Source organism: Trematomus bernacchii, unplaced genomic scaffold (assembly GCF_902827165.1).
Source record: "Trematomus bernacchii unplaced genomic scaffold, fTreBer1.1, whole genome shotgun sequence".
Lineage (NCBI taxonomy): Eukaryota > Metazoa > Chordata > Actinopteri > Perciformes > Nototheniidae > Trematomus > Trematomus bernacchii.
The window spans coordinates 4,545,852-4,562,671 of NW_022987641.1; the positions used below are offsets into that span (position 1 = coordinate 4,545,852).

Below are 16,820 nucleotides of genomic sequence, written 5' to 3' on the forward strand. Positions count from 1 at the left end.
GGCAAGGAGCAGATACCATGGCAACACAAGCCGTCTCCGCAACAGCTCTGATGAAGGCCGAGGGGAGGGCTCTCTCTGTTAAAGAGACAGGAACCCCTCCACAAGTTGATGACGTGTGTTATTCTTTCATACGAGAACCTCTCGCTTCAATTATTTGACCAGAAAAAAAGTCACGGCAATGTCCTTGACAAGACTATAGGAAACAGAGAGGAGGGGCATTAGGAAGCTTGTTGCCATGGCTCCATGCACCATTTTTGTTTCACTGACTCAATACAGCATATACATGTGCAAACGTCAAGCTAAAGCATTAGTAAAGGATCAAATATGATGTTATCTACTTGGTATGCAGGCCATAGCACAAAGGAGATCTGCAGAATATACGGCTCTAAATAACTTTAAATGTTCAAGATCTTGCTCAGGTATTCTTTGTCTTGCACCTGAGTATTCTTTTGTTGGATGTGCACTCACTACAACGGACACTAATGATTCATTCTATTATTGATGAATCTGGCAATTCTTTTCTTAATTATAGCTTAAAAATGTCAGAGAAAGGTAATACATGTTCATCCATGTCTCTCTAAGTTCAAGGCAGTGTCTATTCAAATAGATTCATTTTATATATAGATAAAAATAAAAAAGAAGGAAATATGCATTTTTCAGAGTCTAAAAAAAGCATTTTCTGCCATTTTGCAGCAACATTACCTTAACAGATAATTGATTTGAAATAGTTGCATATTTTCTTACTGCGGCTCCAGCATGGTCTGTTTTCTGATAACTTGTGTACACTTCATAATGTGTAACGCACAGCCGGCGGGCATGGATCTACATTCTAGGCTTACTGCCAGTTCCACATGGGCTGATAAAGTTTATAGCTGTATACTGAGAACTTCTATGTGATAAGCTATAGTTGAGTGCAAGTATAATCAATGGCATGGCTGAACTATCCATCAGAGCAGATGCTAAGCACTGAACTGACAACTCTTTTCCCATAACTTTGTAAATGTAGGAGAGGAGATCTGTGTGGGTAAACAGAATTTGAATGAAGCCATAGCTGCTTTAGTCATTAGAGAGAGCATGTTGGATAAACAGAAGAGAGGGAGACACATGTAATCATATTACATCTGCTAAGAGTGTAAGATACATGTGTGCAGCCAAACCAAAGAGGGGTAAGAGATGAGAGCAGTGGTAGTATAATTGATCTTCTGGCAAACACCAAAGATGGTATGCAAGAATGAATAAGGGGAGAAGATGAGGGAGTTAGGGGGCATAGAAGGTGTGAAACGTGAAGGCTTGGTGTGTTACTCACTCTGAGCCCGCAGCCATGTCCAGGTATGAGGTGTCTGCTGTGTCCACCCCTACTGGAATGACTATGCTCATGACGTTCTCTGCTGATCAGTTCTTGTCCTACTGAGTCCACAGAATGGGAGTCCAAAACACTGAGGCATGCCAGCCACAGCAGTCATTGCAGACATCTAAGTGCATCCACAAGGCCTGAACAAAAAGACAAAAGAGACACAAAAAAATCAGTTTGTATTGCATAGAAAGCATTATTGCTGGCATAAATTGATCAGCAGATCGTCAATGTGTAATTTCCTTCATACCACAAAAGGCATTGTAAGCTGCATCATCTAGCAAACGTGAAATTACAAATCATAGTGAAAACGGGGTATTTCCAGCACGTCAATGCACTAGTCATACTTTCAGATCAAGAACGGTGTTTGACAGGGAATTGAATGGCAGGAATTTCCCCTCTTACAAAAGGTATTGACTTGAAAATGAAAAGCGAGAGTATACAGTATTGCAAGGTGAAGCCTGAGCTGCCAACGTTAACTGCGCTAAAGCGACCTCTACACACTATCTGCCAGGAATGAAGAAGGCTGCACTGTAAGAAAGCTCCCACAAAGGGGAGCAAGAGAACACAGAGCAGCCAGCCGCCATGAAAGGAGGGAGGAAAAACGCAACAACACACAGAGGCCATTTTTCCCCCTTCAACTAAAGAGATCTGCTTCATTTTAAGCCCTAACACGCATTATTCCCAATAAAATATACACAGAAAATCTTTAAAACAATGCACATTGTAATGATAGAGCAGCTTACTTTTTACATTACATTACATTACATGTCATTTGTTAGACGCTTTTATCCAAAGCGACTTACATACATTCAGTACTGTGGACAATCCCCACAGGAGCACTTTGAGGTGAAGTGTCTTGCCCAGGGACACAACGACATGCTGACTGCAGTGGGACTCGAACTTGCTACCCCCTGATTCCAAGTCCAGCACACTATCCACTGAGCCACAGCCTCCCACTGTTTACAGCTCAAGCTATTAACATTGAAAATAATGTTGTAAGATGAAGTCATCAATAATAGAATGCATTAGGTGTCAGCGATGAACGGAGTGTCCCTTTTGTCCCCAAGTAAGAGCTTGGCTGGACTAATAACTTATACACTAGCAATACTATTGATGGGAATGTATTTGTGTCTGATAGGAAACCAGACGGGAGCATATGTGTCAGTGTGCCTGCCCCTGATACGGAGAGCTCTGTTGATAAGCAGGATTAATGGGAGGGACAGATGCCGAGACAAAATAGTATGGAGGTCACACCTCCGCCTGTTGGTGCACACTAGGTCCCAACAAAGGCTCAGATCATGGCTCGGGATGTAGATGGAAGAGGGGTTTTAAAGCCGGGATGTGTGTCATGTATTTTTGAGGGACATACTCCATATACTTGGCAAGCAATAACACACCATCACACCAAGGACCTGTCTCTACACGCAAAGCATCTGCCTATTCTGGCCTAGCCAATTCCTCTGCAGACACGCATGTCTCTCCAGGAAACTTTTATTTCATTATCATGTTAGCTGTCAGGGAAAGTCATATTTTACATGTGAAAAAAACCCAACAAAAGATTCCCTAAATGGTAAAAGTGAGCCGTGTGAATATTTCAGATACTAATTTAACCAAATGCACTATTTAAGCCAGCAGGACTGGCGAGAGGCTCACAGACATGACAGCTGTCAGCTCTAGACCTAATTAATAGCGGGAAAAAGACCCCTTGTGTTTATGTGTGTTTGCCAGGGAGACTGATGGGATCACCCTACAAATTCTTGTCTGACTTGTTGTGCAGTGACTGGGCTTTATAACAGGCAGAGGAATTTCATGATGGGAGCTGATGTATCCAGAACAATTTCCTTCAACAAGGAAAGGACTGTTTGACATAAATACTGAAACGACGGACTCCCCCTTCTTTGTATTATCTTAGAAGCCCCTTGCGTTTTAGATCTGGGAAATAGCTTTCCTCCGATACAGCCTGGTGTCCCTCTCCCACTGGGTTTGTCTCCACTTCATCCAGGGAATCCTGCTGTCACAACTAAGGAATGCACACACAAGCTCGTGTTAACCCCCCTCAACACACACGCACAAACAGATAACCCCCTGCCCTGTCCTTTCAAACATTCCACCTATAAAGGAAGAGCTGTCTGCAAACATACGTGCGCTGCACTGCAGCTCGATAGTCAAGACTGACAAAAGACGGGTGGAAAAAAGAAAAACAAGTAGAGTACAGCAGCATTCCTGACTAAATCTGAGCAGCGCTGTGACTGCCTCTGCCTGCTCCTCCTACTTCCTCTAGAAGAGACGTCTATCACCCTGCAGAAGCGCAGCCAAAGAAAAGAAGGAAAAAAAATACCAGCCCCCCTTCCTGTGCCCATTCACCCCGCCCAGCCGGATTTCTCTCCCTCCTCTGTGCATTTCCTAAATAAACCTGAGACTGTATTGCAGCGCGAAGGGAAAGGGGAGTGTCACAGACGCAGTTCCTAATTACAAGGAGCCCAGGAGAGTCCATTTAAAGCCACCTTTGGCAAAATCCAAAGCGGTTATGAGAACACATAAGAAGCGAGGGGGTGAGGAAAACGGGGAACATGCACAGGGGAGGGCGAGTAGGAGAGGGACATGGAGAGACATGTCGCAAAACTGGACAATAGTCAAACATGCCACAGGATGGAAGTGGTTTAGGTTGGCAGCACGTCTCTTTTCTATAAAACCGTTCACCTTTCATGCACTCATGCTCTGAGCATATTTCCTCGCACTGTAGGGAGCTTTAGAAATCATCCACAGCCCCTCCATTTCAGAGGGCAGCGGGGTGGGGGAGGTGTACATGGGGTCTGTCTGACAGTGACGCTACACAGCCTAGACCCTGGATGGACTCTGGGTGGCGGAGTGGAGCACATAGCGTAGCCCAGTCTCTCCTTTCTCCTCCTTCCCTCCCTCAGCACGGGGACACAGTCACGTCATTGTGTGGGGAATAACTATCCTTTTAAGACCGAACCGCACTAAAGGCAGAGAGGGAAAATCCACATAACCACACTCAAAAACTGTGCCGCTACAGCTTTCCTCTCTCCTCGGTTTATTACGACTGCTCTGAATGTGTAAGTGTTTTCATTCTTGGTTTTAACAGTCAAGTCGCAGATTATGTTTTCCGATAAGAAGGAGGAGCAACAGAAAATGAGGGATTCCAACTGAATCCCACAGCCCCCCCTTCTCCGAGCTGTTGTGACTTCACACCGTCCTAGTAGCCGGCTGCAATGACTCAGCTCAAACATACAAACTCATAGAAATACAGTACTGTACACAGGATACATGACCGAGATGGAATGTGGGCCTGGCCCTCTTTTTCACGGTACCCACAGTGCCCTGTCCTTCATGAATCAGTGTGCCCATGGCTGCCTGCACTCCCTCTGCACTGGAAGCACTGAAGGTGAAGTCATACATCAATACAGCAGGGGATATGGATGTGAGCGTCCACCCAAGCTATTTTTGTGGCCACAAAAGGACCTGTGCAGTTGAGAGTGAAAGCCAATACTCAGCAGACTGTAAAGATCAGGCAATTTAGGAGTCAGATGATGAGAAGACAGCAGTGTTGCAGTGTCCTTTAACTAGGTAAAAGGAGAAGAGCCAGCCGTGCAGCAGGCAATTAAAAAAAGAGTAACAACATTTAGGAGGTTTTAGCAGCTACATTACATGATCATTTCACTGAGCCTGCAACTTAAAGGTGAATCACAACAGGCTACCACATGTTTTATCTGCATGTTTTTATATGTTTGTGATGTGGTGAGATGTAATACAACATCCAAAGGACAGTAAAAATGCACAACTCTGTGCTCAGTTCAAACAGCCAGGGGACTGGGTGAGTTAAAGTCAGTAGGAACAGGATCTGGCAGCAATGATGGGGCAGCCCTCCTGTAGTCGAAGTAATGTCTGTTCGGGAGAACCCCTGGGGCATGATCTCTACATCTCCCTCTCGCTTACAGAGTATCACAGCCGGGCTCTGTGTGGTCTAGAGTGAATTCCTTAACATCTGCAAATGACATACGTATACGATGTTACACTGTGATTGAACTTGTGAAGTGCAGCTAAAATATAAGCTGTACATGTGTGTAAGGAGAAAATAGGTTGAGGCAACTCAGGATCTTCATGGCAAGAGAACAGTAAGAACAACTCAGGCCCCATTACAACAATGTTCAAGGATCAATTTCACGCCTGGACCGCAGTGCCGTTACATCACCAACATTGATGGCACCAGAGTTTCCGTTAGAATTTTTTTTTGCCGGTCAACATGTCCGTTAAAGTTTAAATCTTCCGGACAAAATGAGAAAAGTGCCGGTCAAAGGTCGTTTTTGTTATTTATTGAGCTTTAAAACAAATTGATATGATTCGATATTAAACAAACTAATTAGGCCTATAGTAGATTAACTCCATTATTCAAAAGTGTACAGTAATTTATAATAACACGGGAATAATAAACGGAGTGCCCTCTCTCTCTCTCTCCTGACAGTATCATGCAGCTCGCGGATCCAGTAATGAGTGACCCGACAGTAAAAATAAATATATCTATAACTAGTTTAGGTAGTTTGAGAGGTAATTAAAATAGCTAAGTGCGATTTTCTAACCTGAAGTGTGTGTGTTTTGCTCAGCTCACCGCTGCAGGTGATCATGCAGAGCTGCGTGTCGACTCGTCAGCAGCCGCTGATCTCTCTCTACCGTCAGATTAGACTTCACTCACTTTTATGTCCATATCGATCAGATCTAGCTAATGATATGACTACCTGCTTATCAAGACACCTAATCAATAAGCGTCGCTATGCAACCGGGTGAGGCGGCAAAGTATAGCGCAGCATTATGCATTTGTTTACATGCCCACCGGTGGCATTACCAACTGATCAACACACAATGAACCCATACAGGACATCTCTTTCTCCACATTAAATGTTAGACATTAGAATTGACTATTCTTGTCTGTCACATACTATTCTTGTCTCTCACATAAGTGGCGCATCTGATGCGGTATTGTGCTAAGGGGAAATTATTTTGACCGGACATTTTGACCGGAGAGACTTAGATTTGCCGGTCTTCAGCATATTTTACCAGTCAAAGTAAAATGACCGGCTAACGGAAACTCTGGATGGCACATCTCTTTATTCTACAACCCATGAATGCTATTGTAACACAGGTGCAGGAACAGGAACAGGAAGGATGTTCGGGAGGTGTAGGGGAGCTGAAGGCACCTGTCGGGGAGGCAGCTTGCTAGTTTAAAGAAGGATCTGTTACGGCCCAGCTAGCAGCACAAAAACAGGTCACCTGAGCCCTGCTTCTCCTCCCAGCTGGGATACCACATGACTGGTTTGGGCCCCAGAGCCAGGCCGTTTGTTACTGGGTCGCTCAGGGTCTGGGTACCACACAAGTGAGCTCACTGGAGACCAGGCCACAGCCCCACAGCTTAACCCCATATGGTGTGGTGTGTATCTGCAGAGACACACACACAATTTACCTGCACAGAGGTGCTACTGTTTCAGGGATGAGAGTTTATTGTCTAGAGACTGGGAAGAGCACAATAACAAGGGGAGCAACTACAAGTACAAAGAGAGTGAGCTGTGGAGTCTGTGGCCTTCATCTGCCCTGTCAATATGTCAATACACTAATAGACATCCTGTGCACATGCTTGACTTGTTTATCGTCTCCCTTAGATGAGCAGACTGAAAAAATAAAATAGTTCTGTGCTAGCTCTTTCGATGAATGTGTGTATGAGAGTCTGTGTAGGGGTAAGGGTGAGAAGAAAGGTGTGTCATCAGGGACTGCTATGAGTCCCAGCTATGAGTGCCCTGTCCCTATGGCAGAGGGGAAGTGGCAGCTCAACTCCCGTCACCGTCTCTGTCAACAAGGCGAGCAAACACTGCTCAAGGCAACCAGGCACACATATAGACAGTCAGGTATTTAATGCTTTCCACTTCAATATCATGTAGAGCAGGGGTGCCAACACTTTTTCAGCTTGGGAGCTACTTTTTTAAAATGACCAAGCCCAAATGATCTACCTACAGGGTGCTAGTGGACTAAACGGCGGATAAACTGTGGCGCGCTTACACTAATTGCGCCGCATAAGCGCATAATAGTGCGCCGCATTTGCGCTTCAGATGAGGTGGTGAGGCCCCCTCATAACGGCATGAACCCGTTAGGCACAATACAACTCAGACTGGCTTACCTGTACGTCAATCAAGTGGCAAACGCCATAGTAAGGATGGATGATAGGCTAAAAATATTTATTTAATTTCCTTCTTTTTTTTTCAATGCCATGCGATCTACCCACACTACCTTTGCGATCGACCGGTCGATCGCCGTATTGGGCACCCCTGATGTAGAGGGTTCATACAGATTCAAATTACAGCCCTTTCAAGGCACATCAAATCAGATGTTCTCAGGCATTAAATACCTCTGTTGAATTGTACCTATAAATGTGATTACAAAAAGATATTCAACAAGATTCCTTTATACCCAAGTATTGTTGCTTTGTTAATTTGACCAGTTGTTAATATTAACTTTAATTGTATGTTTCGACCATATGATTTGATGTTTAATTAGCTCACAAGGAAACACCAAATATGTATGTCAATAGGTGTGTTTTGAAAACTTTCAAGACTTTGTAGAGACCCTGCTTGTCGACAGAAGGGTAAAAATAAGTGAGTATCAGAGCAGAGACCTCTGCTCCTTTACAGAAAAGAACAAGATGGCTGGGGATTTGTGTATTATGTAGCAGAGACTGATTAAGCACAGTAGGGCCCTTTCACTCATCTAGTAGTAATAAATCCTGCACATAAGAGAAGACCCTTTGGCACTTACTATTATGTAAACTATATCCACAGGCAGCTGAACTTAATTTTAACTTTACAAAGACCCTCAATGAATAGAAGCTATAGAGACCATCCAAGTGCTTAGTAATGATTATGATGTGAAAAATGTGTGAAAAAAGTGACTTAAAACTAAATATTTTCTCTGCATATTTACAGCAAATTGATTGCACTGGTTTAGAAGCCTTGCATTAATCCTGCTACTGACAAGTGCTTAAGTTAAATAAGCACTTTTGATAAAAACATTAATCTGACACTTATGATTGGCAACATTACAGCAACCTCACCCACACTCACAGGTAAGCAGTGCTTTTCAGTCATGTAAATCATATGTAAGTTGTTGATAGTTTGAACTACAAAATAAGCATATTTGAGATTCAATGTGCAACAGCAACTATGCACTTTTCTTTCTCTTCACAGAAGTGACCAGGAGGAGAAGAGACAAAAACACTACTTGGCATTAGTCATGAACAGACCTTTTTCAGCTGAAAAAAGTGCCAAAGTTTGTCCCACAGGGTGACATGGAGGAAAGGACAGCTGAGGCAAGCCATGGAAGGGCTTTGTCAAGAGCCCAGGGCTTGCTACCCTGGAAACTGGCTTTGATTTGGTTCCCTCAATTAATATAATAATGATTTTAACATAGTGATAGTAGATGGCACGTTAGTTAAACATGGATTTCTTGACCAAAGCATTTAAACAATATTCCCTTTTTTATAGTTCCTATTATTTTGGATTGTGCTGAGGCAATATGCAAGACAATTATCTTATGTGAGGAAGGCAATGTTTTTGAATTACTATTGTGGCCTTTAAGTAGGTACTGTCTAATGGTAGGCTATACTAGTACTGCTTTTGTACTAGTATAAAATGTATCATGTTTGTTTAGGTTGAGTCTAGCGCTAAAGCAAATTAAATATTCAACTGATTTCCACCTTTAAATCGTACTATTGACAATAACTACAACCATCAAACTACCCTTGTAGTTAAACATTACAATTCTAAGTGCAATATTTACCCATCATTACTAACCAGCTCACATCGAAACGTCTTTCAATATAATTAGTGAATTTATATCAGGCTGAAGGGCATACATGACCATTAATTAGTAAAGAAGACAAAGGATTATGTTTGTGCAATTTACTGCTGCACAGAGGCATGAATGTTCTCTTAAAGATATGTTGCAGCATCTGTGTCTTGTTTTATTTTTTTAAATAAACGTCATTACCCATCATCCAGCATTACAACACTAACACGAGCAATAGCATAAGCCGTGACGCATGTTACAGGGATACTATGTTATTCGTTATGGGAATAAGGCACAACAGCGTAAGTGCTTGCCACTTTGACAAGCTAACAAGGGCATTATTATCGAGGCATGGGCTAAAGTTGTCGACGTTATTGTTATGTTTAAACCCTACTGAAATAAAAAGCATGTGTTGTGTAGTTGCTTCCCAGTGAGTGTGTTGGCGCTGCAGTCAGTCCTGCCGATAGGGGTGTGGAGGCTACAGCGTTGCTATTATGTTTCCACAACACCCTGGTGCTGTCGCCATTTTCATAGCGCTTTTCTCAGGACGGCGAGACAATCGTGTGGCCAGGGGAGCCTCGCCATGGGAGGAAAATCCCCAAGAATGCATTCAATCGCCTCTTTCATACACTCTACCTTAAGTATCACTCTGTCGGTACAGTTTCTGTGTTGTTACCATTAGGGTTTTTTGTGAATTCGTCGACAGCGAAGCCAGTAAGCTAATCGGCTAGCAATTACGGCCAGCAATGGCCTCTGAAAATGTAGCAGGCTAAGTTTATTGGCATTCGGAGTAGCGAAACAATCGGAGCACAAGCCGCATTTATTTGTACGTTTTAACAGTTATGCAGAAAGCAAACGAAACAGCGTTCAACACAAAGTAACCTGGAATTCCTGTTTAGAGCCGTCAATAATAGGCCACAGCGACCGGTTGTGTATAGTACAAAGCTAGCGGTATCGAACATGGGCTAACGACATAATGCGTAGAGGGCTAAAGTTAGCAAAGTAGGCTAGTGTCGACACGAAAGAAGTGGATTATTTCTCTGCTCGTCACAGACAGGAAAGAGCGACAAATAACTGCTTTGGGCCAAATGTATCCGCTTGTGCATACGTTTGTTAGTTTCAGGTCGCATGAAACAATTGCGATAGTATAGTTCATGGCATGGCTAGGGGTTGCCATTCGAGATGGAGTTACAAATTGTATGACTGGGGTGAGATGCCCAAATGTAACACCCCCTCCCCCACGCTTGCAGCATTTGAACCCTATACACACAGAATCTAAATTAAGTGATCTTGAAATGGACTTTTTAGCCCGATTACAATCAAACAAGCGTCTGTTTGACATTGGGTCCATTATCGATTACATCTCGTCATAAATACAATTCCATATAAACTCTGCTGCCTACGAGATTACTGCGCAATGTAGCTAGACATTTAAGCTATTTTAACAGCTGGTTGTGTCCACTGAGGTATATTAGAATAAACACCTTCATAGATTTGTTTACATGCATGTAAAAACTCATTGTTCCCTGGCTTTGAACAGTGGCATTGTATGACATTTCGCTGAACGGAAATAATGTCCCGTGCTCTGGTTAAGCAGGGTGGGAGCAACCACGACTAATTCAAGTTGGTAACTAATTGTAAATGTACTGTTTTAATGCTAGGTGACAACGATGCAAATACTGTAATCAAGTAACAGGAGGTGTCAAAAAAGAACTTGCGCGTTTGCGGTCAGCTGCAAGGACCTTAGACATAAATTAACTGGTTAGAAATAAAGCGGGTAACGTTTTTTTAAGAGGTCACATTATTTACACTAAAATGGTAGAAACCGTGCGCAATATGATCCGCAGTGTATCTTGGTCCAACTAAACACCAAGCGTGTCGCCTCATGGTTATAGTCAAAGTGTGAATAATAATATTGTGTCGTATTTTTAAAGGCAAGTTCACTGCTGGCAATGTAAACTGTTGTTGACCGAGACTGTATGCTGTGGCAAAGACGTTACACGTTAGGCTATGGGACAGCCATTAATCTAATTGCAGCATTTTCGTTTTACGTTACCAATACGTGAATGTGTATTCAGTGTTATTTCTGGCAAACAACTATATACATTAATACGAGCTGTACATAATATTGACCCGATACATGTGTATGACGTTTGTGTATCGCCACACTTCCAAATAGGAGTCAATGCACTGCTCGGTCTGTGTCAAGCTAATTTGAGCTAGTAGCATGCGCTAGTTAGCAAGACGTCTCCTGGCGTTACGCTTGCCAACTTGCCATTTTAATTAAAAACTTGCGTCAATTAGTAAGCCGTTTTTAATAGGTTATCAAGGCAAACGTAAAAATAAAGTACAAACCCCATACAGACCCCTGAACTAACAGTGTTGCTCGGCTAGCTAGCAAGCTAAACTCAGCTGATACTACAACTACGTTAGCCAGCATCAGCATGATGAGCCTAGCCCAGCTAACTAAAGCCAACAATAGCCTTCCAGGTAGGATTTGTGCTCACCCTACAACTAGTACTTATAGCAGTTTACTTACCGTTTTATGTCCACTCTGGATGATCTGAATAGCGAATAAGGGGACCTGGGTTAGACCCCCGTCGCTTTCCACACAGCTTCCACAACCAAAACAATACTTCTGTCCACACACTGCGGATCCCTAGCAAAGCTTTAAAATGTTTGTATATAAACTTGTCGTCTAAAGAGTTTTTTGCTGTGAAAAATCCCTGGCTTCCTTGTTCTACGAGATGACCCAAATATGACTCGAAATATATTCAAAACCGTTAAAACTGCACCCTAGTCATCGGCGACTTTTAGAAATTAGATCCCCTCAAACCAGTCTCTTTTCCCTTTGCAAAAATGGCGGCCCTGCCAGGACTGCCGAGACTCCGCCTCCCCCACGAGCCCCCCTCCCTGCCCATCGCTAAACCCGGGCTCCGCCTCCACATACTGCGGGGTTACCCTTCCAATTTCACAGGGGCAACGTGACCGTGCTCTATGCGCGTACACGACTGTGATTCCTCAAGACTGCTATTTCTGTCTCTGGATTTACATTGTGCCGCCCGCAATCTTTAGAAAATGCTTGTCAAACGGACAAGGATTAGAAGTCAATTGGGACCTTAGCATAATAGCATCATTTAAGTGATATTAAACTTGATGACGTTCTTTAGGATTTAATCAAAAACAACTTTATAGAAATCTTAGAGTGCAATGTGATGTGTAAACATGAATTCCCTTGTAATCTTCACGATCATCTGATGAAAGTGAAGTCAGATGTGGGGATGTTTTCAATCAGGAGGTTTTGTTTGAACTTACTGTTGTTTCCTCTACTGTTTCCTCTTCTTCGTCTCAGGGAGAAAGGGGTAATAATGCTTTAACAAAACGGAGCCAGTTTATATTTTTGTATTCACTGCAATGCTTTTGATTCATTGAGTTTCAAACATAGGCTATGATGGCAATTGGACTGAGATGGCCACAGTAGATGTTTATTAATTCTGCCATGTGAATAATTGAAACTTATCTTAAGTTTACACAATTAAAATGTGGTTGTTTTGAACACGAATCCTTGATTTTCCACTGCCTTAGTTGAAAAGGAGCACGTAAATCCGCTACCCAATGCAGGAGGAGGCTAAGCTGTTATGTAACCCCTTACACAAGAGAAGCATTTTGTATATTGAGCTGATGCTAGGAAAGGGTAGCCCATGAAACACTGACCAATAAGATTATACCAAGGACAAATAAAACAGACCATACAGGGCTACGAAATTATTGAACATGTCATAAACCACACACACACACTTGTTTGGTTCTATTCACACCGTGCAAGTGCAAGGTGGGATACACAGACTTACATCACTCTCATTTATTAGGCTTGCAAACGTTTGAATTTACTGTGTTATCAAAATGTAAAATATTAAGTATATGTTGTCTGTTTAATGCAACCATCAGTAAGTAACTCTATAATGTACTTGTAACCCTTTTGATTTATTTAACAAGCATTTAACTAAACGTAAGCTGGAATTGTTGACAACTAATAATTATAGCAATGTTTCAGACAGTTGTATTGTTGTGGTAAATCGGTTACTGTTAAATCTCCAGAAATATGTCGGTAGAAATCCCTTTGACATCATATGTTGAGAGAGGATGTTCTCATCGTTTCCATTTATTATTGACCCTCCCCCACACGAAACCGCATCCCCCCGCGCATGCGCACTTGTGCAGGACCGCTGCAACTGCTGGTGCACGGGCAGTCGGGTTGTTTGAAATAAACTTAGGGGACGACGGAGGTAAAACATGGCCCGATCGAGCCACTATCACCCGCTTCTAAACGGAGATGTTTCGGCTCTGGAGGATGCACCGATGAAAAAAAAGATCACTGTCGGTTTCGGAGAGGATAACATTTATCCATGACCCTTGTTGTGCCCATCGCGTTTTCGGTTTGAAGATGATATTCCCTATTTAAATGTAAGATAAAGACGCACAGATGGTGGAAAGTTAACCATTGATCAAAAAGAAATGGATCATTTTTTTTTAAAGAAATGGTTGGTTTCCGATGACATCATGCAGCTAGTATTTGTGGGCGGGCTTTGAGCTGTGAGGGGAGAGGGGCGCAACCGGAGAGACCAGGCGCCATTAGGTAACAACGTACTGTGCGTGGAGTTATTTTTAAATAGGGGCTTCTGGTGGGTACAACATAGAGTGGTTGACATTAATATACTTATATTGCCCATGCAGTGGACATTGACTACTCGCCGCGGGCGATAAAAAAAGAGACTTCCTGTTGTTGGACGGGATTTGTTATCGTTGTCAACTGGAAACAAGATGGCGTCGAGGATTTCTTTCTTTGAGTGCACGCAGGGTCGAGCACTCATGGGCGGCGGCGCCGTGCGCGTTCTCGCCACAATGTTATTATTTCCTGTTTTCATATCCTGAGAAGTACTTGCTTTATAAACAATGTTCGACCACAACCGCAGTCCAAGAAGTGACCCGATGCATCTGTTTGTTGTAACCCCATGTTTGGCCATGTAGTGACGGAAAGCAAACCCTTAACGTTTTATTAAATGTGGGTGATCTTCACATTCTAGATAACTTGCATAAGCATTTCATTATCCTTTGCCACTTTTCACAACTTTAGACATTAAACGACCCCATGCTTCTCGTAAAGACTATTAACCTTGCCATGCCGGGTACAACACAAAAACAGTACAGCATCCGGTAGAGTTTCATTTTACCAGCTTAGCTTTTGGCCCCATCTAGTGGGCAATGCAGGGAACATTGACACATGAATGAGTCGACTCCCCCCGCATTCATTTACAAACTGTAATTTAATTCTTATTACCAGGATTTGTGTCCCTGCTCTGCAGAGATAGCCTTCCCAATGTCATGTATTTAGAGCAGGTTGTATTAAATGCATAGATACATAAATGAAAGTCGATAGTAATATAATAAATATTACTATCGACAAATATAATGTTCTGACTACCATGAAGTTATGCAATAGAGGTACAAATGTGATCACATAAGGGTAGCCCAATATTACAAAATAGGTAAACATCTCGTATTTCTAAGTCAAGATTAAAAAGGTGAAAGTTTCTCTTGTAGGGATAAGGTAATTATGCACTGTACACTCTGAAACCATGAAAATAAATCAGAGGGTAGAACAATGTTTCCTGAATAGTAACTGAAGCTGTCAGGAAAAGGTAGTGGAGTAAAGCATACAAGTGTCTATGCCTATCTAAAGTTGCACATATTTGGCTATACAAGTGACGTTATTTTATTTAAAAGTAAAATACTATGAACAAAAGTTATCAAACAGTTGAACTCAGAGCCGTATAAATACTTTATTATATATGAATACATTAATTATTATAATCTTTATACTAATAATGTAATGTAATGTATACGGCTCTGGTTGAACTCAAAGGGAGAGTCCTCACCACAGGAGAACAGAAGAGGGCGCTGTCTCTTTAAAACGGTATTTTCATTCAACCAATTAGCGTACAGGAACAACGGACGTGAACACTCTGTCCAATCACAGCCGTCGTTGTTAGGAGGTCATTTATTGACAAGGGAGAAGGTGACTCCTCGGCGAGACGGACAGTGGCTAGCTGGTCAAATCGTACAAAATAACCAATAGAGGGCTGGTTGCGGGGAAATTAGCAACCATGGCTTCTTTTGGAAGGGCGTTGGGAGTCCTTCGCACAGGATCTCAGCTCCTGAGACGCGGTACACAGAGGATAACGATCAGAAAGTAAGTGTCGTCAAACCCACTAGCAGCTATTAGCAAAACGACCTGCGTACATAAACTGTAATTAAAAAGTGATTTGTCGTTAAAACTTAGAAAAGTATCGTAAATGTTATCCTGTATACTATGTCATATTGATTTTAAGTGTATTTTGTTGTGCTTTTAATGTTCTAGTGGTAGCGACACACCGACTATAGTGCCACTGTACAGGCAGTTCCCGATAATATCGAAGAAACATATTTTGAAGTCCGAGCTGCTCAGCGGTGCCATGTGGTTCTGGATCCTCTGGCACTCCTGGCACGACCCTGATGCAGTCCTGGTAAGTAATCCTGCTTCAGTAAACTTTAATTATACAGTATCCAGCCCCAAAACTGAGCATGTAAGTAAACATACATGAGTTCACACCATCAAGTCCCTGCATGAGCATGGCCCTCTGCTGCAGGTGGATGTCTAGGTGGAATATGAGATTATGTTGTTGGATTAAATTACAATGTCCAGTATGAAATAAATGGAAATGCAGTTATGTTTAACTATTTGTTAGAAGCTTCATTATAAGTCAGGAGTCGAAATGGAAAGACTGCAATAGCAAAGATCCACTAACCTTAATTTGAAATGCAAACGTTAAGTGAAGGTTCTTCGCTCTTCATAGGGTCACTTCCCCTGGCCGGAGGCCTCTGAATGGACAGATGAGGAGCTTGGAATCCCACCAGATGACGAATAAGATCATTTCTTCTGTTTCATTTGCTTAAAAAGGACAAAGGTATGCTAACAACTCAGGACAACCAGCTTTTTTATACAGTATGTAATTCACTGCCAGAAGACCAGAACACAGGAGGGAAATCTGAGTCTTCTTGAACTAAGAAATATATATTTTACGATGCTGTCAAATGTCTCTAAATATGAACTTGATGTTAAATTTGGCCATAAACTCACCAGTCTTTTTCAACCAGGTTATCGCTGTTTTATTACAAGAGACTCAGTCAATTAATGCACAGCTCTTTAAGAGAGGTTTTGGAGATGGACAGATGTTTTTATTAATGTGTACCCTATGTATAGCAATGGGGTACTGAAAATTATAACTTGTTGCAGAACTGTTGTTTTAGCTAGGTGTCCCTTATACGGGCAACTTTGGATGGCATTTGTTTTGGTCCACTGTAGTAAATCTGTTTCTTTTCAAGGTCACAATGAGGAATTCTAGCTGCGGGGCAAGTCTAAATCTTCTGGATATCCCGAAAGTCAGTTCTGTAAATAAACTAATAAAAAGATCTGTATGAATAAGATATGTAAAATGTTGCCTTTTTTTTTTTTACAATAACCAACAGCATAAGATGGTTTCAATGCGAACATGAGCTGGGCTTGACAAAAAAGACAAGC

General features: G+C 42.2%; 2 protein-coding genes across 2 annotated transcripts in view; one reads left to right on the forward strand and one right to left on the reverse strand.

The window, feature by feature from the left end:
* kmt2e (lysine (K)-specific methyltransferase 2E) overlaps positions 1–12,073 on the reverse strand; it is a 32,040-nt gene extending 19,967 nt beyond the window's left edge. Inside the window, 2 exon segments of the mRNA XM_034133329.1 lie at positions 1,307–1,491; positions 11,742–12,073. Of these exon segments, the coding sequence (XP_033989220.1) occupies positions 1,307–1,377 (71 nt within the window). The 5' untranslated portion in view covers positions 1,378–1,491; positions 11,742–12,073.
* Positions 12,074–15,240: 3,167 nt separating this feature from the next.
* On the forward strand, positions 15,241–16,728 carry ndufb2 (NADH:ubiquinone oxidoreductase subunit B2). Its single transcript, XM_034133393.1, has 4 exons — positions 15,241–15,452; positions 15,621–15,765; positions 16,096–16,206; positions 16,625–16,728. Exons 1-3 carry the CDS (start codon positions 15,367–15,369, stop codon positions 16,165–16,167), a joined length of 303 nt encoding a protein of 100 aa, XP_033989284.1. The 5' UTR covers positions 15,241–15,366; the 3' UTR covers positions 16,168–16,206; positions 16,625–16,728.
* Positions 16,729–16,820: the final 92 nt, after the last annotated feature.